Genomic DNA, 15,931 nt, shown 5'->3' with positions numbered 1-15,931 from the left:
GTGATTCTCTGTATTCACTTGTCTCTTCAGATTTCTGGTGGCAGTTTGTCATGTGATCTCACCTACCTCTGATGGGTCCAAAAAAAGTTGGTTTTCACTTTGTTCAGCTTTTTTTCTATAAGGATGGCAGTGGTGAATCCAAGCTCTTTATATGTCATTGTTGAAATTTCAGTGCCTTAGACTAACTTTTGACCTTTAATTTAAGTTTGTACAATGGACAGTATTCAAGTTTTTGAGAGGAATGAGGTTGCATAAGTAATTAGATGAATGAGTTAGAATTTTCCAGAAGCTAATCTTGTTAGTGAAGCTTACTGTGGAAAACTCTATGTCACTTACATATTGTAATTTACATAGTGATCCTGACACATTGTTTCTCTAAGATTTTCTCTTATGTTTTAAGCTCCTGTAAACTTTAGAGTTATGTCATTTTCAAAACTCATTATTCTTAAGTAATCATTACTTACTGATAGAATTACTTTACATATGAAGCATATAATGCAATTTCCCCATATAATGTGCTGCAGGATTTTACATAATTAATGTTGCCAAATGACTCAGGTAGTCATGTTCTAGAGTGAGCCATGTTGGAGGTATTACCTTTAACTTCTATTAACGTTGGCAGCAGAAGGACTGGTAAAGAGAAGCAAACAATTTAGGAGTGGAAGAAAAAAATAAGACATTAAACTAATAGCTTTAGCTCCAAGCATTTACTTGTTCTAAGAAGCTGTAAAATAGAAAACAATATATTAACTAGAAAAGCACCAAGTTTTGTGTTCTCTAAACAAATGAAATGTGAAAAGAATTATTAAAGTGGAGGAAAACTTCAATTTTGTCAGATTATTTTGGGGGCAACAAAACAATTACAGCCACTTGAGATCATTGGTGGGATATGTAGTCTGCTGTGTAGAAAAAGCAGAAGTAGAAATGTTTAATGTGATATATATATATATATATATATATATATATAATACACCATAGTTCCTACACAATGTGAAATCAAATTTCAAGTGTTTGAATGCAATTGTGAATAATGCTGCTATAAACATTCACATACAAGTTTTGCATAGACACTTGTTTTCACTTGTCTTAGGTATATATATGTATGAGTGGAATTGCTGGGTCATGGGTAAACTTCATGTTTACCCATCTGTGGAACTGTCAGACTATTCCAAAGTAGCTACCCCATTTTGCATTCCCAACAGCAGTGTATGGGAGTTTTGGGGTTTACTCTACCCTGATCAACACTTATTATCTGACTTTTTGATTCTAGTCATGCTAATGGATATGAAGTAGTATCTCATTGTGGTTTCAGTTAGCATTTCACTGATGACCAATGATGTCAATCTTCTCTTCATGTTTTTTACTTTTTAAATTCAGTGAGCTATTTGAAGGGAAGAATGAAGTACAAATATGCCTCAGTCTACCATCTTGATTCAAAAAGTCTTTTCATTTATATTTAAAATGAGAAAAATAAAGTGATTCCTTTCCCCTACCTTTGTTTTAGGCAACAAAACAAGCAGTTGCTCAGAACTGTGAAGCTCTCGGAACCCGGATAGGTAAAGAAAATGACCTGGCCCTCATCACTGATGGTGAAACATTGAAGTATGCCCTCCGTTCTGAAATTAAGAGGAGCTTCCTCAATTTGGCCCTCTCATGTAGAGCAGTATTATGTTGTAGGTAAGGATATAGTCACTGTTCTTTTTTCCCTCCCTGCTATCTTTAACACTGTTCATATAAAGAAAATGTGGACAAGTAAATACAAGTTTTTGTAGAAACAAAGTTCCTTATTGGTAAAATATATGCTCAAATTGAAGAAAGATGTCTGAATTTAATTTTAAATGTCAGGCTTAAGATGTTACTAGAAAGCAGATTATAGTTTTTCAGTGATAAATTATTTAGTGATGTGTTGGCCAAATGAAAGATGTCTTCAGTAAGAACAAAATCCCTTTTTTTTATAGTGAGGGGCAAACCTGAAAAAAAAAAAAAAACACTGACGTCTAGAGGAAAATGAAATTATCAGTATTAGTGCAAGTCAAAACATCAATTTAAAAAGGCAAATCATGTACAACAAAAATGGGTGGAACTAACAAAATAATGAAACTTGGTACAGAATAGTTGTTCCTTGCTCCTGAATAAAAAGATTAAATGGGCCAATTATTAAAACATCGTGATGCTTTGAACTTTTAAGTATTAATATAGATTTGCTCCTCAATCAGTTGGGTTCCCTATATGCTTCAGATGTTTCCCTTAGATGTCTCTCTGTGTTCACATTCGTTCAGCAGCCACTACAAAAATTCAGCACCTTCTGTTCTTCACTCTCACTTGTCATGACTGTAGTTTAGCCTTTAGGATTCTTTGTGATCTAGACTCCCATCAGTCAGAACTGATAAAAATAATGGAAAGCTGAATTCAAATCCAGCTTGGACAAAAAAGGGAATTTATTAACTCACATAATTGAAAATTCTGTAGGTAAAGCTGACTTCAATGGAAGCAAGAAAATTCATCAATAGTCAATTCACCAAAGTTATTTGTTTCTTTTAACTATTTAGATTTAATTGACCAGTTTTAATTTTGCATCAAAACAATATTTTAAGGAATGCTCACTTTGTCTCTGCCCAAACTTCCTACTCATGCTGGAGGAAGCAATGAAAGGACATACTGAAGATGCAGAGAGAAGGAGAGAACACAGGGACTAATTTTGCCACAAAGGATTGGTATTCCAGCAGTTGGCAGGCAAACCAACTATTGGTGGTTTTTTCTTAAGTCTGGCTTTACCTGTGGTTTGATGTAGAGTTCTCCCTTTGATGCAGGTGTCTCCCTTTTGATTCACCTGGTGCAGTCTTTATCCCCAGGCCAGAACCCCTTTTGGCAACAAGTTGGGGGTTGAGAGACCCAAGCTTCATAACCTCATATGATTGCATCCAGAGGAAGATTCACATGTGCTTTCTCCCAGAAATCTCAGCAAATGGGACATCATGTTTGGCTCTGAACGATACTTGCTGTCAGGAGCCCAAGATGAAAACACGGGAATTATATACATGCTGGTAACAGTGGAAAGAGATGATATACCCCTAGGTCCAAAGGGATTGGAGGAGGAGAGTAGTCACTCTATTTGCAAGGAGAGCCCGGCAGAGTGGACTGCCTCTAGAGGAGCCTTGAGCTGTGGTAGACAGACACAGCCATGTGGAGAAGACATGGCAGGGAGGAGCAGGGAAATGTCCAACTTGACCTCACTCTCCTCCCTGTCCAGTTTCTACAGGGGTCACTCATGGGCCAACCATGATAGCAACTCTCAATTATCCATGTTTAAGTTGTTCATTGCCTTAGTTTCTCCACTTAGTCACTTTGTCCCTTCAAGTGTCCCATTAGATGAACAGTAAACATAAATGAGTACAAAATTGAAGTCTGTTGACTGAGCTATATCCTAAACTGATGAAAACAATTTGGTATGGAACTGGCAGAAACTGTAACTTACAAAGGGAGTGGTGGTAGGGAAGGAGAGTAGAGTCTGTCTCTAACATTCTTCATGGCTTCAAAATTTTATGACAATTTTACTGTTTTTCTTTTTTCTAAAAAAGATTTTATTTATTTATTTGAGATTTAGAGTGAGAGCAAGACAGAGAGAGAAAGGGCAAGGGCAAGCACAAGCACGTGGAGGGGCAGAGATAGAGGGAGAAGCAGACTCACTGCTGAGCAGGGAGCCTGATGCCAGGCTCAATCCCAGGGCCCTGAGAAGGTGACCTGAGCCAAAGGGCAGACGCTTAACCTACTGAGCCACCCAGGCACCTATCATTTTTCTATATATTCTACTAAAATTTCATTAAACATTTTTGGTCTATATTCATGAAGGGTATTTGTGGTTTTATTTCAAGTTATTGAATGGCTTTGGTTTCAGGATAATTCTGTCCTGATAAACTGATTTGGAGGTGATTCTTTATCCTCGGTTTTCTACATTTTCTGTAGTATTGGTATTATTTCTTCCTAAAATGTTTGATAGACTTCTCTGTTGATGCCATCTGGATCTGACTTTGTGGGAAGGTCTTAATGAATAATTCAATTTATTTAGCAAATATTTTCTAGTGCTTCTTCAGTTAGGTTTGTGATTTGTGTCTTTCAAGGAATTTATCCATTTGATCTAGTTGTCAAATATGTTGGCATAAAGTTTTTCACAATATTCCTTTATTTGTTACTTTTTTTTTTGAAGATTTTATTTATTTATTTGACAGAGAGAGAGACAGCCAGTGAGAGAGGGAACACAAGCAGGGGGAGTGGGAGAGGAAGAAGCTGGCTCATAGCGGAGGAGCCTGATGTGGGGCTCGATCCCATAATGCCGGGATCACGCCCTGAGCCGAAGGCAGACACTTAACCACTGTGCCACCCAGGCGCCCCTATTTGTTACTTTTATGTGATATATGGTGGTGTTCCTTTTTTCCTTCTTCATATGAATAATTTACTCTTTTTTTCTTTGATCAGTCTAGTTAGGGCTTTACCAATTTTGCTGATATTTTCAAAAGGCCAACTCCATGGTTTGTTCAGTTTTTATTATGTTCTGATATATATCATATTTATAATGTTTATGTACTATTATTATAAATTAATATTATAAAATATATGCATGTTATATAGTGATATGATATTCTCACATATAATACATGTTTATCTGTATTGTTTTCTACTTTTACCTTACTTTGGATTGAATTTCTTTTTCTTTTTCTCATAACTTAAGGTAGAGACTTTCATCATTGATTTTAAGTTTTTTTCTTTTCTACTATAAACATTTCAAGCCATAAATCTTTAAGCACTGATTTAACTACATTTCACAAATTTTGATATGTTGTGTTTTTATTAGCATTCAGTTCAAAGTACAGTATTTTCTCATTTCTCTTGATTTCTTTTTTATTGTATGGGATATTTAAAAGTGTGTTATTTAATTCTCACACATTTGGGTATTTCCTATGTCCCTTTCTCTGCTTTCTGATTTCTAACTTGAAGCTATTTTCAAAGAAAATACTAGGTTTATTTTTTTTCCCCTTGGTACTTTGTCATNGTAGAGACTTTCATCATTGATTTTAAGTTTTTTTCTTTTCTACTATAAACATTTCAAGCCATAAATCTTTAAGCACTGATTTAACTACATTTCACAAATTTTGATATGTTGTGTTTTTATTAGCATTCAGTTCAAAGTACAGTATTTTCTCATTTCTCTTGATTTCTTTTTTATTGTATGGGATATTTAAAAGTGTGTTATTTAATTCTCACACATTTGGGTATTTCCTATGTCCCTTTCTCTGCTTTCTGATTTCTAACTTGAAGCTATTTTCAAAGAAAATACTAGGTTTATTTTTTTTCCCCTTGGTACTTTGTCATTCTGTTTTCTTCTGGCTCCCTTGTTTCTGATGAGAAGTTTACACTGTCGTTACCCTGTATGTGATGTATCATTTTCCTCTTCCTACTTTCCAGATTTTCTCTTTGTTATTTGGTTTCGGTTGTTTGGCTATGTTGGCTCTATATGTGGTTCTTTTTTTTTTTTTTAAAGATTTTATTTATTTATTTGACAGAGATAGAGACAGCCAGCGAGAGAGGGAACACAAGCATGGGAGTGGGAGAGGAAGAAGCAGGCTCATAGCAGAAGAGCCTGATGTGGGGCTCGATCCCATAACGCCGGGATGACGCCCTGAGCCGAAGGCAGACGCTTAACCGCTGTGCCACCCAGGCGCCCCTCTATATGTGGTTCTTATTATATTTGTTCTACTTTAAATTCAGGGGATCCCTAAATTCATGTTTTGTTTTGATTTTACTAGATTAGAAAGTCTCAATCATTATTTTTTCAAGGTGTTTTTTTTTCTTTCTTTCTAATTTGGTTCCCTTTACTTTGGGACTCCAATCATATACATGAGTGAATGCTTGATATTGACTGTAGACCTGTGGCACTGCCACTGCATTTTTCTTTAATTTCCCCCCCTTTCTTTTTGTATTGCATATTTTCTATTGATGTAACTTCAAATTTACTGATTCCTTCTACTATCTCAGATCTGATATTAAGTTCATGAAGTATCTTTTTCATTTCATCCCTAGAATTTTTATTTTTCAATAGTTTCCATTCTTCTGTTGGGGTATGTTGTTTGTTGACTCATAATGGTTACAATTTTGTTTGATTCTTTGAACGTATTTTATTTTAATTCTATGAACATATTTATAATGCTGCTTTGAAGTCTTTGTCTGCTAAATCCTACATCGGGTCTCAGTCAGCTTCTATTGACTGCTTTTTTCACTGTGTGTGGAAACAAATGCTCTCAAGTTCCTTGGTGCATCTAGTGATTTTGTTTTGTTTTGAGTAAATGTGGATGTTGTGGAAAAATACACTGCAGTATATCTGGATTCTAATTTATTCTTCTGCATTTTATTGGTTCAGTGTTTTAATAACTTGCCTGGGCTGTGAAATCTGTTTGCCTCTTCATTTGCAGTTACTGATATTTTACCTTAGCTGTTGTTTTTGGGTTTTGGGTTTTTTGTTTTTTGTTTTTTTTTTTAAGCCTGCCTTCCCAGATGTTTCTCCTGTGCCTGCAGAGTTTAGTCATTACTCAATTACTTGGGCAAGTTTGTGCCTCATCAATTCAAACCCTAAGACTTCTACTTCTGCTGTCAGGGCTGTATGTGATTGGAGCATTTCTTTCAGAGGTATAACAAGTTGCAAATCTCTCTGGGCTCTTCCTTGCATAGCCTTAATTTAGTGGGCTGTCTGGAATATTTGGAAAGTTTATTATCTCAACCCTCCCATGATTCTTTTGTGGCAAAAATCTCCCCATTAAATTTCTAGCTGATTTTCTGCCCTCCCTGAACTAAGAGAGCTACCCCAGTTGGTAAAGATGTGGGTGCTCATTATCTGCTCCAAACCATATCCACCATGTCCAGATAGTAAATCTGCAGATTCTTGTCCCACTCCCAGGTCAAGGGAATATGAACATCTCCGGGAAAGAGGGTCACAGACTTGCTGCACTTACCTGATACAGTAACATCTTTTCATGAATAAACATGGATCAAGTTCTTTTCCACCTTTGGTCATTTTCTGGTGAGCTGAAATATTTGTTTTTAGTTTTTTCCAGTTCTACATTTGTTTTCTTGTTGAAATTGTCCAATTGTCCTTATATACCATTAACAAGTATAGAAAGTTTTCTTAAAAATTTGGCCAACAATTTGCTTACTGAATGTCATTTAGAAATAAAAAGTTTAGGAGGGGATCCCTCCTACATTGTTGGTGGGACTGCAAGTTGGTACAGCCACTCTGGAAAACAGTGTGTGGAGGTCCCTTAAAAAGTTAAAAATTGAGCTACCCTATGACCCAGCCATTGCACTACTGGGGCTTTACCCCAAAGATACAGACGTAGTGAAGAGAAGGGCCATATGCACCCCAATATTCATAGCAGCATTGTCCACAATAGCTAAATCGTGGAAGGAGCTGAGATGCCCTTCAACAGATGACTGGATTAAGAAGCTGCGGTCCATATATACATGGAATATTACTCAGCTATCAGAAAGAACAAATTCTCAACATTTGCTGCAACATGGACGGCACTNACTTATCTTTGTATATTTTTAATCCATGAAAATAGATGATAAAAGTACTGCAATTTTTTAATTAAGTCAAATATGACTCGAGTCAAATGTGACTTAGTTTTATAATTTGTAATCTATTATGTGTTCTTTCTAAATTATTGTTGAATTTGTTATTTGGTTCCATGTTATAGATTAAAAGTCACAATGAGAGTTGACAGGTGAAATACTATTTTTGGAAAGTAAAAATGTCCATTCGGATGAGAAGAGTAGAAATTAACTATTCAATGATTGTTTTGAATTCCTAAACCTGTGTTCTAGGGCTGTGTTTTCTTATCACTTTTGTGCTCTGAAACAGCATACTGACTTTTTTCCGATCCTGAGTTGACATCTTCCCTTTCAATTTTTGTGAATAGATGGCTATGGGACTTCTATGTTGTCTTGGCCAATAGAATGAAAAGATGAACTTGGAGAGACATGAATGTAAATACCATCAATTGGATATAACCCTAAAATTTCAGGATTAGGGAAATTTGGCTTAATGCCCATATATGGACACATGACCTAAAGTGTTTTATTGACTGGAGCTCAATTAACAGATGGTTATTAAAAGACTACTATTATTTTATGATTTATTTTCATATATGGGTAGGGGAGGACCCCAAATCAGAATAGTGATGATCCAGTTCTATTCTTAACTGGTCAGAACTGACTTGGAGCTTTGGTGAAAGGCCCAGAACCACATTACCAAAGGACTGAAGGACAAAATGATGTTTAGCAAGGGGAGCAGAAGGTTTAGTGGGCCCCTGAGTGTTCTCATATTTTGGAGAACTTGGTTGGCCCAGAGAATAGAANATACTTATCTTTGTATATTTTTAATCCATGAAAATAGATGATAAAGGTACTGCAATTTTTTAATTAAGTCAAATATGACTCGAGTCAAATGTTACTTAGTTTTATAATTTGTAATCTATTATGTGTTCTCTCTAAACTATTGTTGAATTTGTTATTTGGTTCCATGTTATAGATTAAAAGTCACAATGAGAGTTGACAGGTGAAATACTATTTTTGGAAAGTAAAAATGTCCATTCGGATGAGAAGAGTAGAAATTAACTATTCAATGATTGTTTTGAATTCCTAAACCTGTGTTTTAGGGCTGTGTTTTCTTATCACTTTTGTGCTCTGAAACAGCATACTGACTTTTTTCCGATCCTGAGTTGACATCTTCCCTTTCAATTTTTGTGAATAGATGGCTATGGGACTTCTATGTTGTCTTGGCCAATAGAATGAAAAGATGAACTTGGAGAGACATGAATGTAAATACCATCAATTGGATATAACCCTAAAATTTCAGGATTAGGGAAATTTGGCTTAATGCCCATATATGGACACATGACCTAAAGTGTTTTATTGACTGGAGCTCAATTAACAGATGGTTATTAAAAGACTACTATTATTTTATGATTTATTTTCATATATGGGTAGGGGAGGACCCCAAATCAGAATAGTGATGATCCAGTTCTATTCTTAACTGGTCAGAACTGACTTGGAGCTTTGGTGAAAGGCCCAGAACCACATTACCAAAGGACTGAAGGACAAAATGATGTTTAGCAAGGGGAGCAGAAGGTTTAGTGGGCCCCTGAGTGTTCTCATATTTTGGAGAACTTGGTTGGCCCAGAGAATAGAATTAAGATATAAAGGGGGTGCCTGGGTGGCTCAGTCGTTAAGCCTCTACCTTCAGCTCAGGGCGTGATCCCAGGGTCCTGGGATCGAGCCCCACATCAGGCTCCTCTGCTGGGAGCCTGCTTCTTCTTCTCCCACTCCCCCTGCTTGTGTTCCCTCTCTCACTGGCTGTCTCTCTCTCTGTCAAATAAATAAAAAATCTTTTAAAAAAAAGAATTAAGATATAAAGGTAGTTGCCAGACTAAATGGTGAGGTTATTATCATTGTCGCCGCTCCAGCAAAACCACCATCCTCTCTTGATGGAAACAAAACTTACAAATGGTTCCTGGAACATCCTCTANCTAGGGCTGTGTTTTCTTATCACTTTTGTGCTCTGAAACAGCATACTGACTTTCTTCCGATCCTGAGTAGACATCTTCCCTTTCAATTTTTGTGAATAGATGGCTATGGGACTTCTATGTTGTCTTGGCCAATAGAATGAAAAGATGAACTTGGCGAGACATGAATGTAAATACCATCAATTGGATATAACCCTAAAATTTCAGGATTAGGGAAATTTGGCTTAATGCCCATATATGGACACATGACCTAAAGTGTTTTATTGACTGGAGCTCAATTAACAGATGGTTATTAAAAGACTACTATTATTTTATGATTTATTTTCATATATGGGTAGGGGAGGACCCCAAATCAGAATAGTGATGATCCAGTTCTATTCTTAACTGGTCAGAACTGACTTGGAGCTTTGGTGAAAGGCCCAGAACCACATTACCAAAGGACTGAAGGACAAAATGATGTTTAGCAAGGGGAGCAGAAGGTTTAGTGGGCCCCTGAGTGTTCTCATATTTTGGAGAACTTGGTTGGCCCAGAGAATAGAATTAAGATATAAAGGGGGTGCCTGGGTGGCTCAGTCGTTAAGCCTCTACCTTCAGCTCAGGGCGTGATCCCAGGGTCCTGGGGATCGAGCCCCACATCAGGCTCCTCTGCTGGGAGCCTGCTTCTTCTTCTCCCACTCCCCCTGCTTGTGTTCCCTCTCTCACTGTCAAATAAATAAAAAATCTTTAAAAAAAAGAATTAAGATATAAAGGTAGTTGCCAGACTAAATGGTGAGGTTATTATCATTGTTGCCGCTCCAGCAAAACCACCATCCTCTCTTGATGGAAACAAAACTTACAAATGGTTCCTGGAACATCCTCTACTTCAGTACCTTTTCATACTCTAATGACAAAGTCGTCATGTTAATTCATTGTATTTTCTTCATTATGAAACAAAAGTTTTTCCATCTGTGCTTCTGTCTTTAAATTTGGAGTGTGTTCTAGTCAAGGAAACCTATCTCCTCAGTTTTTAATAATCTCACCTAAAATTTGAAAGGTTTAAATTTAAATTAGTTTTTAGGAGCTGTTTTGTGGGAAGAGGATGATCATTTGATTACTGGAAAATAAAACCTTTGTGTGTCTCTTATTGTTTTGGATAGAGGTGTGTATCCGATTCATTTAGTGAATGAATGCATAAGTGATGAATAAGAGATAAAATTTTTTCTTCTTATTCCTTGGTGTATCTGTAAGTGTTTTGGGTAGACAGGGTCTACTAGCCTGAAATATTTTAAGAATACTAAATTTGCTTTTGTAGCTTATCTGAGGGGAAAAAAGAATACTAAATTTGCTTTTGTAGCTTATCTGAGGGGAAAAAAAGTATCCTAATCTATGTTGGACACATACCATGGAAAGAAACAAACATTTGTTGTTATGTCACTTCACTATCGTTTGTTGTTCTTACCGCAGACTCTTCTGACTGATACCTTCATGTTTTTATATCTCCTTTTATTTTTCAAGTTCACTTGAGGTTAGTTTGATTTTCATAGGCTAGTCTACAGGCTATCTTTTGGGTAAATGCCTTCATATAGTTTCAGAAATCTTCACTTCTTGCTCTCCTTTAGGTAGATGATATAAATTAATATAGTAGGCCAGTGTTAGACAAGAGGGAGTGACGGGGAGAAAGGCAAACTGAAGAGTTTATCTCCATGTAACCTGGAGAAATACTGTGTATTTCTTTTGGGATGTTAAAGAAATTACTGTGTGGTTTCTTTGCTTTTCTTTTTATTTTGGGTGAGGATGGGAGGGAACTTTTTTAAAAAATTGAGTATAGTTGACACACAATGTTACATTAGTTTCAGGAGTGCAACACAGTGATTGGAGATCTCTAAATGTTATGCTATGCTCACAAGTATAGCTCCCCTCTGTCACCATACAACACTATTACAGTACCACTAACTATATTCCCTACGCTGTACCTTTTATCCGCATGACTTATTCACTCCATAACTGGAAGCCTGTATCTCCAAGTCCTCTTTACCCATTTTGCAAGTCCCTCCATCCCCTTCCCCCCAGCAGCCATCAGTTTGTTCTTTGTATGTACAGTTCTGATTCTGCTTTTTGTTTATTCATTTGTTTCTTTTTAGATTGGTTGTGCAACATTTTTATATATGTAAAAAGCTTAATTAATGAATTGGGAAATTTTCCAGTAACTGCCACTTAAAGGTGGCTATGTGTAGATTATTGTTGACTCTGTTAAAGGCTTTTAGAACAAGGTGAACAAAAACAAAACACTAAAAAATGGTGGTTTCGGTCTTCTTTTTCAGGTTATCTCCCTTCCAGAAGGCAGAAATAGTGGACCTGGTTAAGAAGCATGTAGGGGCCATTACTCTTGCCATTGGGGATGGTGCCAATGATGTTGGGATGATCCAGATGGCCCACGTGGGTGTGGGAATCAGTGGGAATGAGGGCATGCTGGCCACCAACAACTCGGATTATGCCATTGCACAGGTCAGTAGTGTGGTCATGAGAGTGTTGAGTATCTCAAGTCCATCCCTGAGGCCTACCCCACTCTTTAAGCTGCTTTTCATATAAAACTACCAGCACATTTGGCGTTTTCTTTAGTTTTGTCCTCATGAACTTTGCAGCAAAAAAAGTTTTCCTTGAGCAGTTAGGGAGTTGGTCATACTGATGCCACCAAGAATCTATAGCTCTGCTAATAGAATCTTTAAATTCCCCATCTCTTCAATCTGTAATGTATGCTTTGCTTTGTGGTGTCTCTCAAAGAAGATTTCTTAAAGACTTATAGTGTACCTATTTCTGCTTTTTTAAAGTAGGCATTGCCTCTTGGCAGGCATTTAAAAAAGTAGGTTGTATATTTTAGAGCAATTATAGCTTCACAACAAAATTGAGCAGAAAATATAGAGTTCCCATATATTCCCTGCCTTCCCTCACAGACTCCCCCATCATCAACATCCCCTACCAGAGCTGTATATTTGTAATAACTGAGGAACCTATATTGACACATCATCATCATTACCCAAAGTCCAGAGTCAATGTTAGGGCTCACTCTTGATGTTGTACATTCTATGGGTTTGGAGAAATGCATAATGACAAGTATCCATCATCACAGTATCATACAGAGTAGTTTTACAGCCTTAAAAATCCCCTGCACTCTGTCTATTCAACATTCTCTCCACATACAAACCCTTGGCAACCACTGATTTTTGTACTATCTCCATGGTTTTGCCTTTCATATTCATATAGTATGTAGCATTTTCAAATGGGCTTCTTTCACTTAGTAATATGCATTGAAGTGTCTGCCATGTCTTTCATGGCTTAAGAGCTCATTTCTATTTAGTGATGAATAATATTCCACTTAATGGATGTACAATACTTTATCCATTCACTTACTGAAAAACATCTTGGTTATTTCCAAGTTTGGGCAATTATTTAAAAAGCTGCTATAAATGTCCATGTGCAGGGTTTTTTGTGTGTGTGTGTGTGTGTGGACATAAGTTTTCAACTCCTTTGGACTTATACCAAGGGGTGTAATTGCTGTATCATATAGTAAAGTATAAAAGTATGTATAGTTTTGTAAGAAACTGCCAAACTGCCTTCCACAGTAGCTGTGCCATTTATTGAAAGTCATTTAAGTAGTGTGTGTGGTCTGTGATTTACAGCCTCTGTATATTTATGTCATATCCTAGGTTGTTTAACAAGAACATGTCCTCCTTCTACGAATTAATATTTTGACTTTTGAAGAATATAATATTTTAATCAATAATTTAAGATTAGCTTTTAATGGATCTAATATTTTCATCACAGTTGAGCAACTAACAATAACGCTTTTTAATCTTGCTGAATTCGGGAACCACCTGTAATTCTTGAACTTTCCCTAGGAATAATCCCATACTCCGAGTAGGTCATCCTTGCTGGGGCTGTTTCTGAGGGGCTAGATGATTTAGTACCCTGTCCACAGCTAAACAGATGCCTGTAACTGGAGTGGTAACAAAATGGATTCCTAGGATTCTATAACATAGATGAAGAGCATATTACCCCAGTGTTCGAATTAGATCCATTCTGAGACCCTTCTTCTTACTCATAGATTAAGTGTTCTGGTTTTATAGCAGGGAAAACTCGGGCTCCTATGTACTAGAGTATCTGGGTTGGGGAAAGTGTCAGTAAACTATGATCAAAGCACCTGTGTCTGTAAATAAGCAAATGACCACACTAAATTCGCCTAATCCTGTCTTAAACTGCTACACGCTATTGGGATACATACTTCCAGTGATCTCAGCAATTTATGTGACATAAGCCTTGAACTATTAAACACTGTAGACACACCAAGCCAGTGGCCAGTATCAGGTGTCCTGGGAATCCAGGGAAATATTTCCGGTTTTTCTTAGTTTGTATGGATTTTTTAGATTCCACATTATAAGTGAAATTAAATGGTATTTATCTTTTTCTGTTGGACTCTCCTTACTGAGCACAATACCTACTAGGTCCATTCGTGTTGTCACAACAGGCAAGATTTCATTCTTTTTTATGGCTAATATTCCATTACACACACACACACACACACACACACACACACACACACACCCTACATCTTCTTTATCCATTCATCTATTAATGGACACTGAGGTTGCTTCCATATCTTGGCTATTGTCAGTAATGCTTCAGTGAACATAAAAGTGCATATATATCTTCTCAAGTTCGTGTTTTTGTTTTCTTTGTGTAAATACACAGTAGTGGAATTATAAGATTATTTGAATTTTTAATATTTTGAGGAACCTCCATGCTCCATATTTTCCTCAGTGGCTGCACCAGTTTGTATTCCCAGCAAAGTGCATGAGGGTTCATTTTTCTCCACAGCCTCACCAACACCCACTATTTCTTGTCTTTTCGATTCTAGCCATTCTGACAAGTGTGAGATGATATCTCATTGTGGTTTTGATTTGCATTTCCCTGCCAATAGGTGATGTTTGGTGCAAATTAGGTGATTGGTGATGTTGAGAATCTTTTCATGTGTGTATCTTCTTTGGAAAAATATTCATGTCCTCTCCCCATTTTTTAAGGTTTTTATTTAAATTCCAGGTAGTTAACCTACAGTACAATATTAGTCTCAGGTGTACACTGGAGTGATTCAGCACTTCATACAATACTAGGTGTTCATCACAAGTGCATTCCCTAATCCCTATCACCTCTTAAACCCATCTCCCCCCTTAAATTGGATTATTGATGGTTTTTGGGTGCTCAGTTGAAGAGCTTCATTATATATTTTGAATATTAACCCCTTATCAAATATATCATTTTCAATGTCTTCTCCCACTCAGTAGGTTGCCTTTTCATTTCATTGATGGTTTCCTTTGCTGTGTAAAAGATTTTTGTTTTGATGTAGTCTCCATAGTTTATTTTTGCTTTTGTTTTCCTTGCCTGAGGAGATATATCTAGAAAAGTGTTGCTAAGGTCAATGTCCAGGAGATTGCTGCCTTTTTTTCCTTTTTTCAAGTTTTTATTTAAATTCAGGTTAGTTAACATACAGTGTAATGTTAGTTTCAGGTGTAGAATTTAGTGATTCATCGCCTACAACACCGTGTGTTCATCACAAGTGCCCTGGGTTTCAGGTCTCACATTTAGGTCATTAATTCATTTTGAGTTTAATTTTCTGTATTATGTAAGAAAGTAGTCTAGTTTCATTCTTTAGCATGTAGCTTTCCAATTTTTCCAACATCTTTTTTGAAGAGACTTTTTCCCCATTGTGTATTCTTGCCTCCTTTGCTATAGATTAATTGACCATATAAGTGTGGGATATTTCTCAGCTCTCTATTCTTTTTTTTATTAACATACAATGTATTATTTGTTTCAGGGGTACAGGTCTGTGATTCATCAGTCTTACACAACACACAGAGCTCACCACAACACATATCCTCCCCAATGTCCATCACACCACCCCATACCCCAACCCCCCTCCCCTCCAGCAACCCTCAGTTTGTTTCCTGAGATTAAGAGTCTCTTATGCTTTGTCTCCCTCTCTGGTTTTGTCTTGTTTCATTTTTTCCTCTCTTCCCCTATGATCTTCTGCCTTGTTTCTTAAATTCCACATATCAGTGAGATCATATGAAAATTGCCTTTCTCTGATTGACTTATTTTGCTTAGCATAATACCTTCTAGTTCCATCCACATCATTGCAAATGGCAAGATTTCATTTTTTGATGGCTGCATAATTCTATTGTGTGTGTATATATATGTGTATATATATATATATATATGTATGTATGTGTATACACACACACACACACACACACACATACCACATCTTCTTTATCCATTCATCTGCCGATGGACATCTGGGCTCTTTCCATAGTTTGGCTATTGTGGAC

The 15,931-nt window shown here is 36.7% G+C and overlaps 1 protein-coding gene across 1 annotated transcript in view; it reads left to right on the top strand.

Annotated features, from left to right (window-relative positions):
• LOC105239758 (phospholipid-transporting ATPase IB-like) overlaps positions 1 to 15,931 on the top strand; it is a 195,528-nt gene that overhangs the window by 109,375 nt on the left and 70,222 nt on the right. The window contains 2 exon segments of the mRNA XM_034663776.1: positions 1,505 to 1,677; positions 11,873 to 12,056. Of these exon segments, the coding sequence (XP_034519667.1) occupies positions 1,505 to 1,677; positions 11,873 to 12,056 (357 nt within the window).

This window comes from Ailuropoda melanoleuca, chromosome 7, assembly GCF_002007445.2.
Source record: "Ailuropoda melanoleuca isolate Jingjing chromosome 7, ASM200744v2, whole genome shotgun sequence".
NCBI lineage: Eukaryota > Metazoa > Chordata > Mammalia > Carnivora > Ursidae > Ailuropoda > Ailuropoda melanoleuca.
The sequence above is the reverse complement of the archived record's forward strand: the minus strand, read 5'-3'. Positions and strand labels throughout refer to the sequence as shown.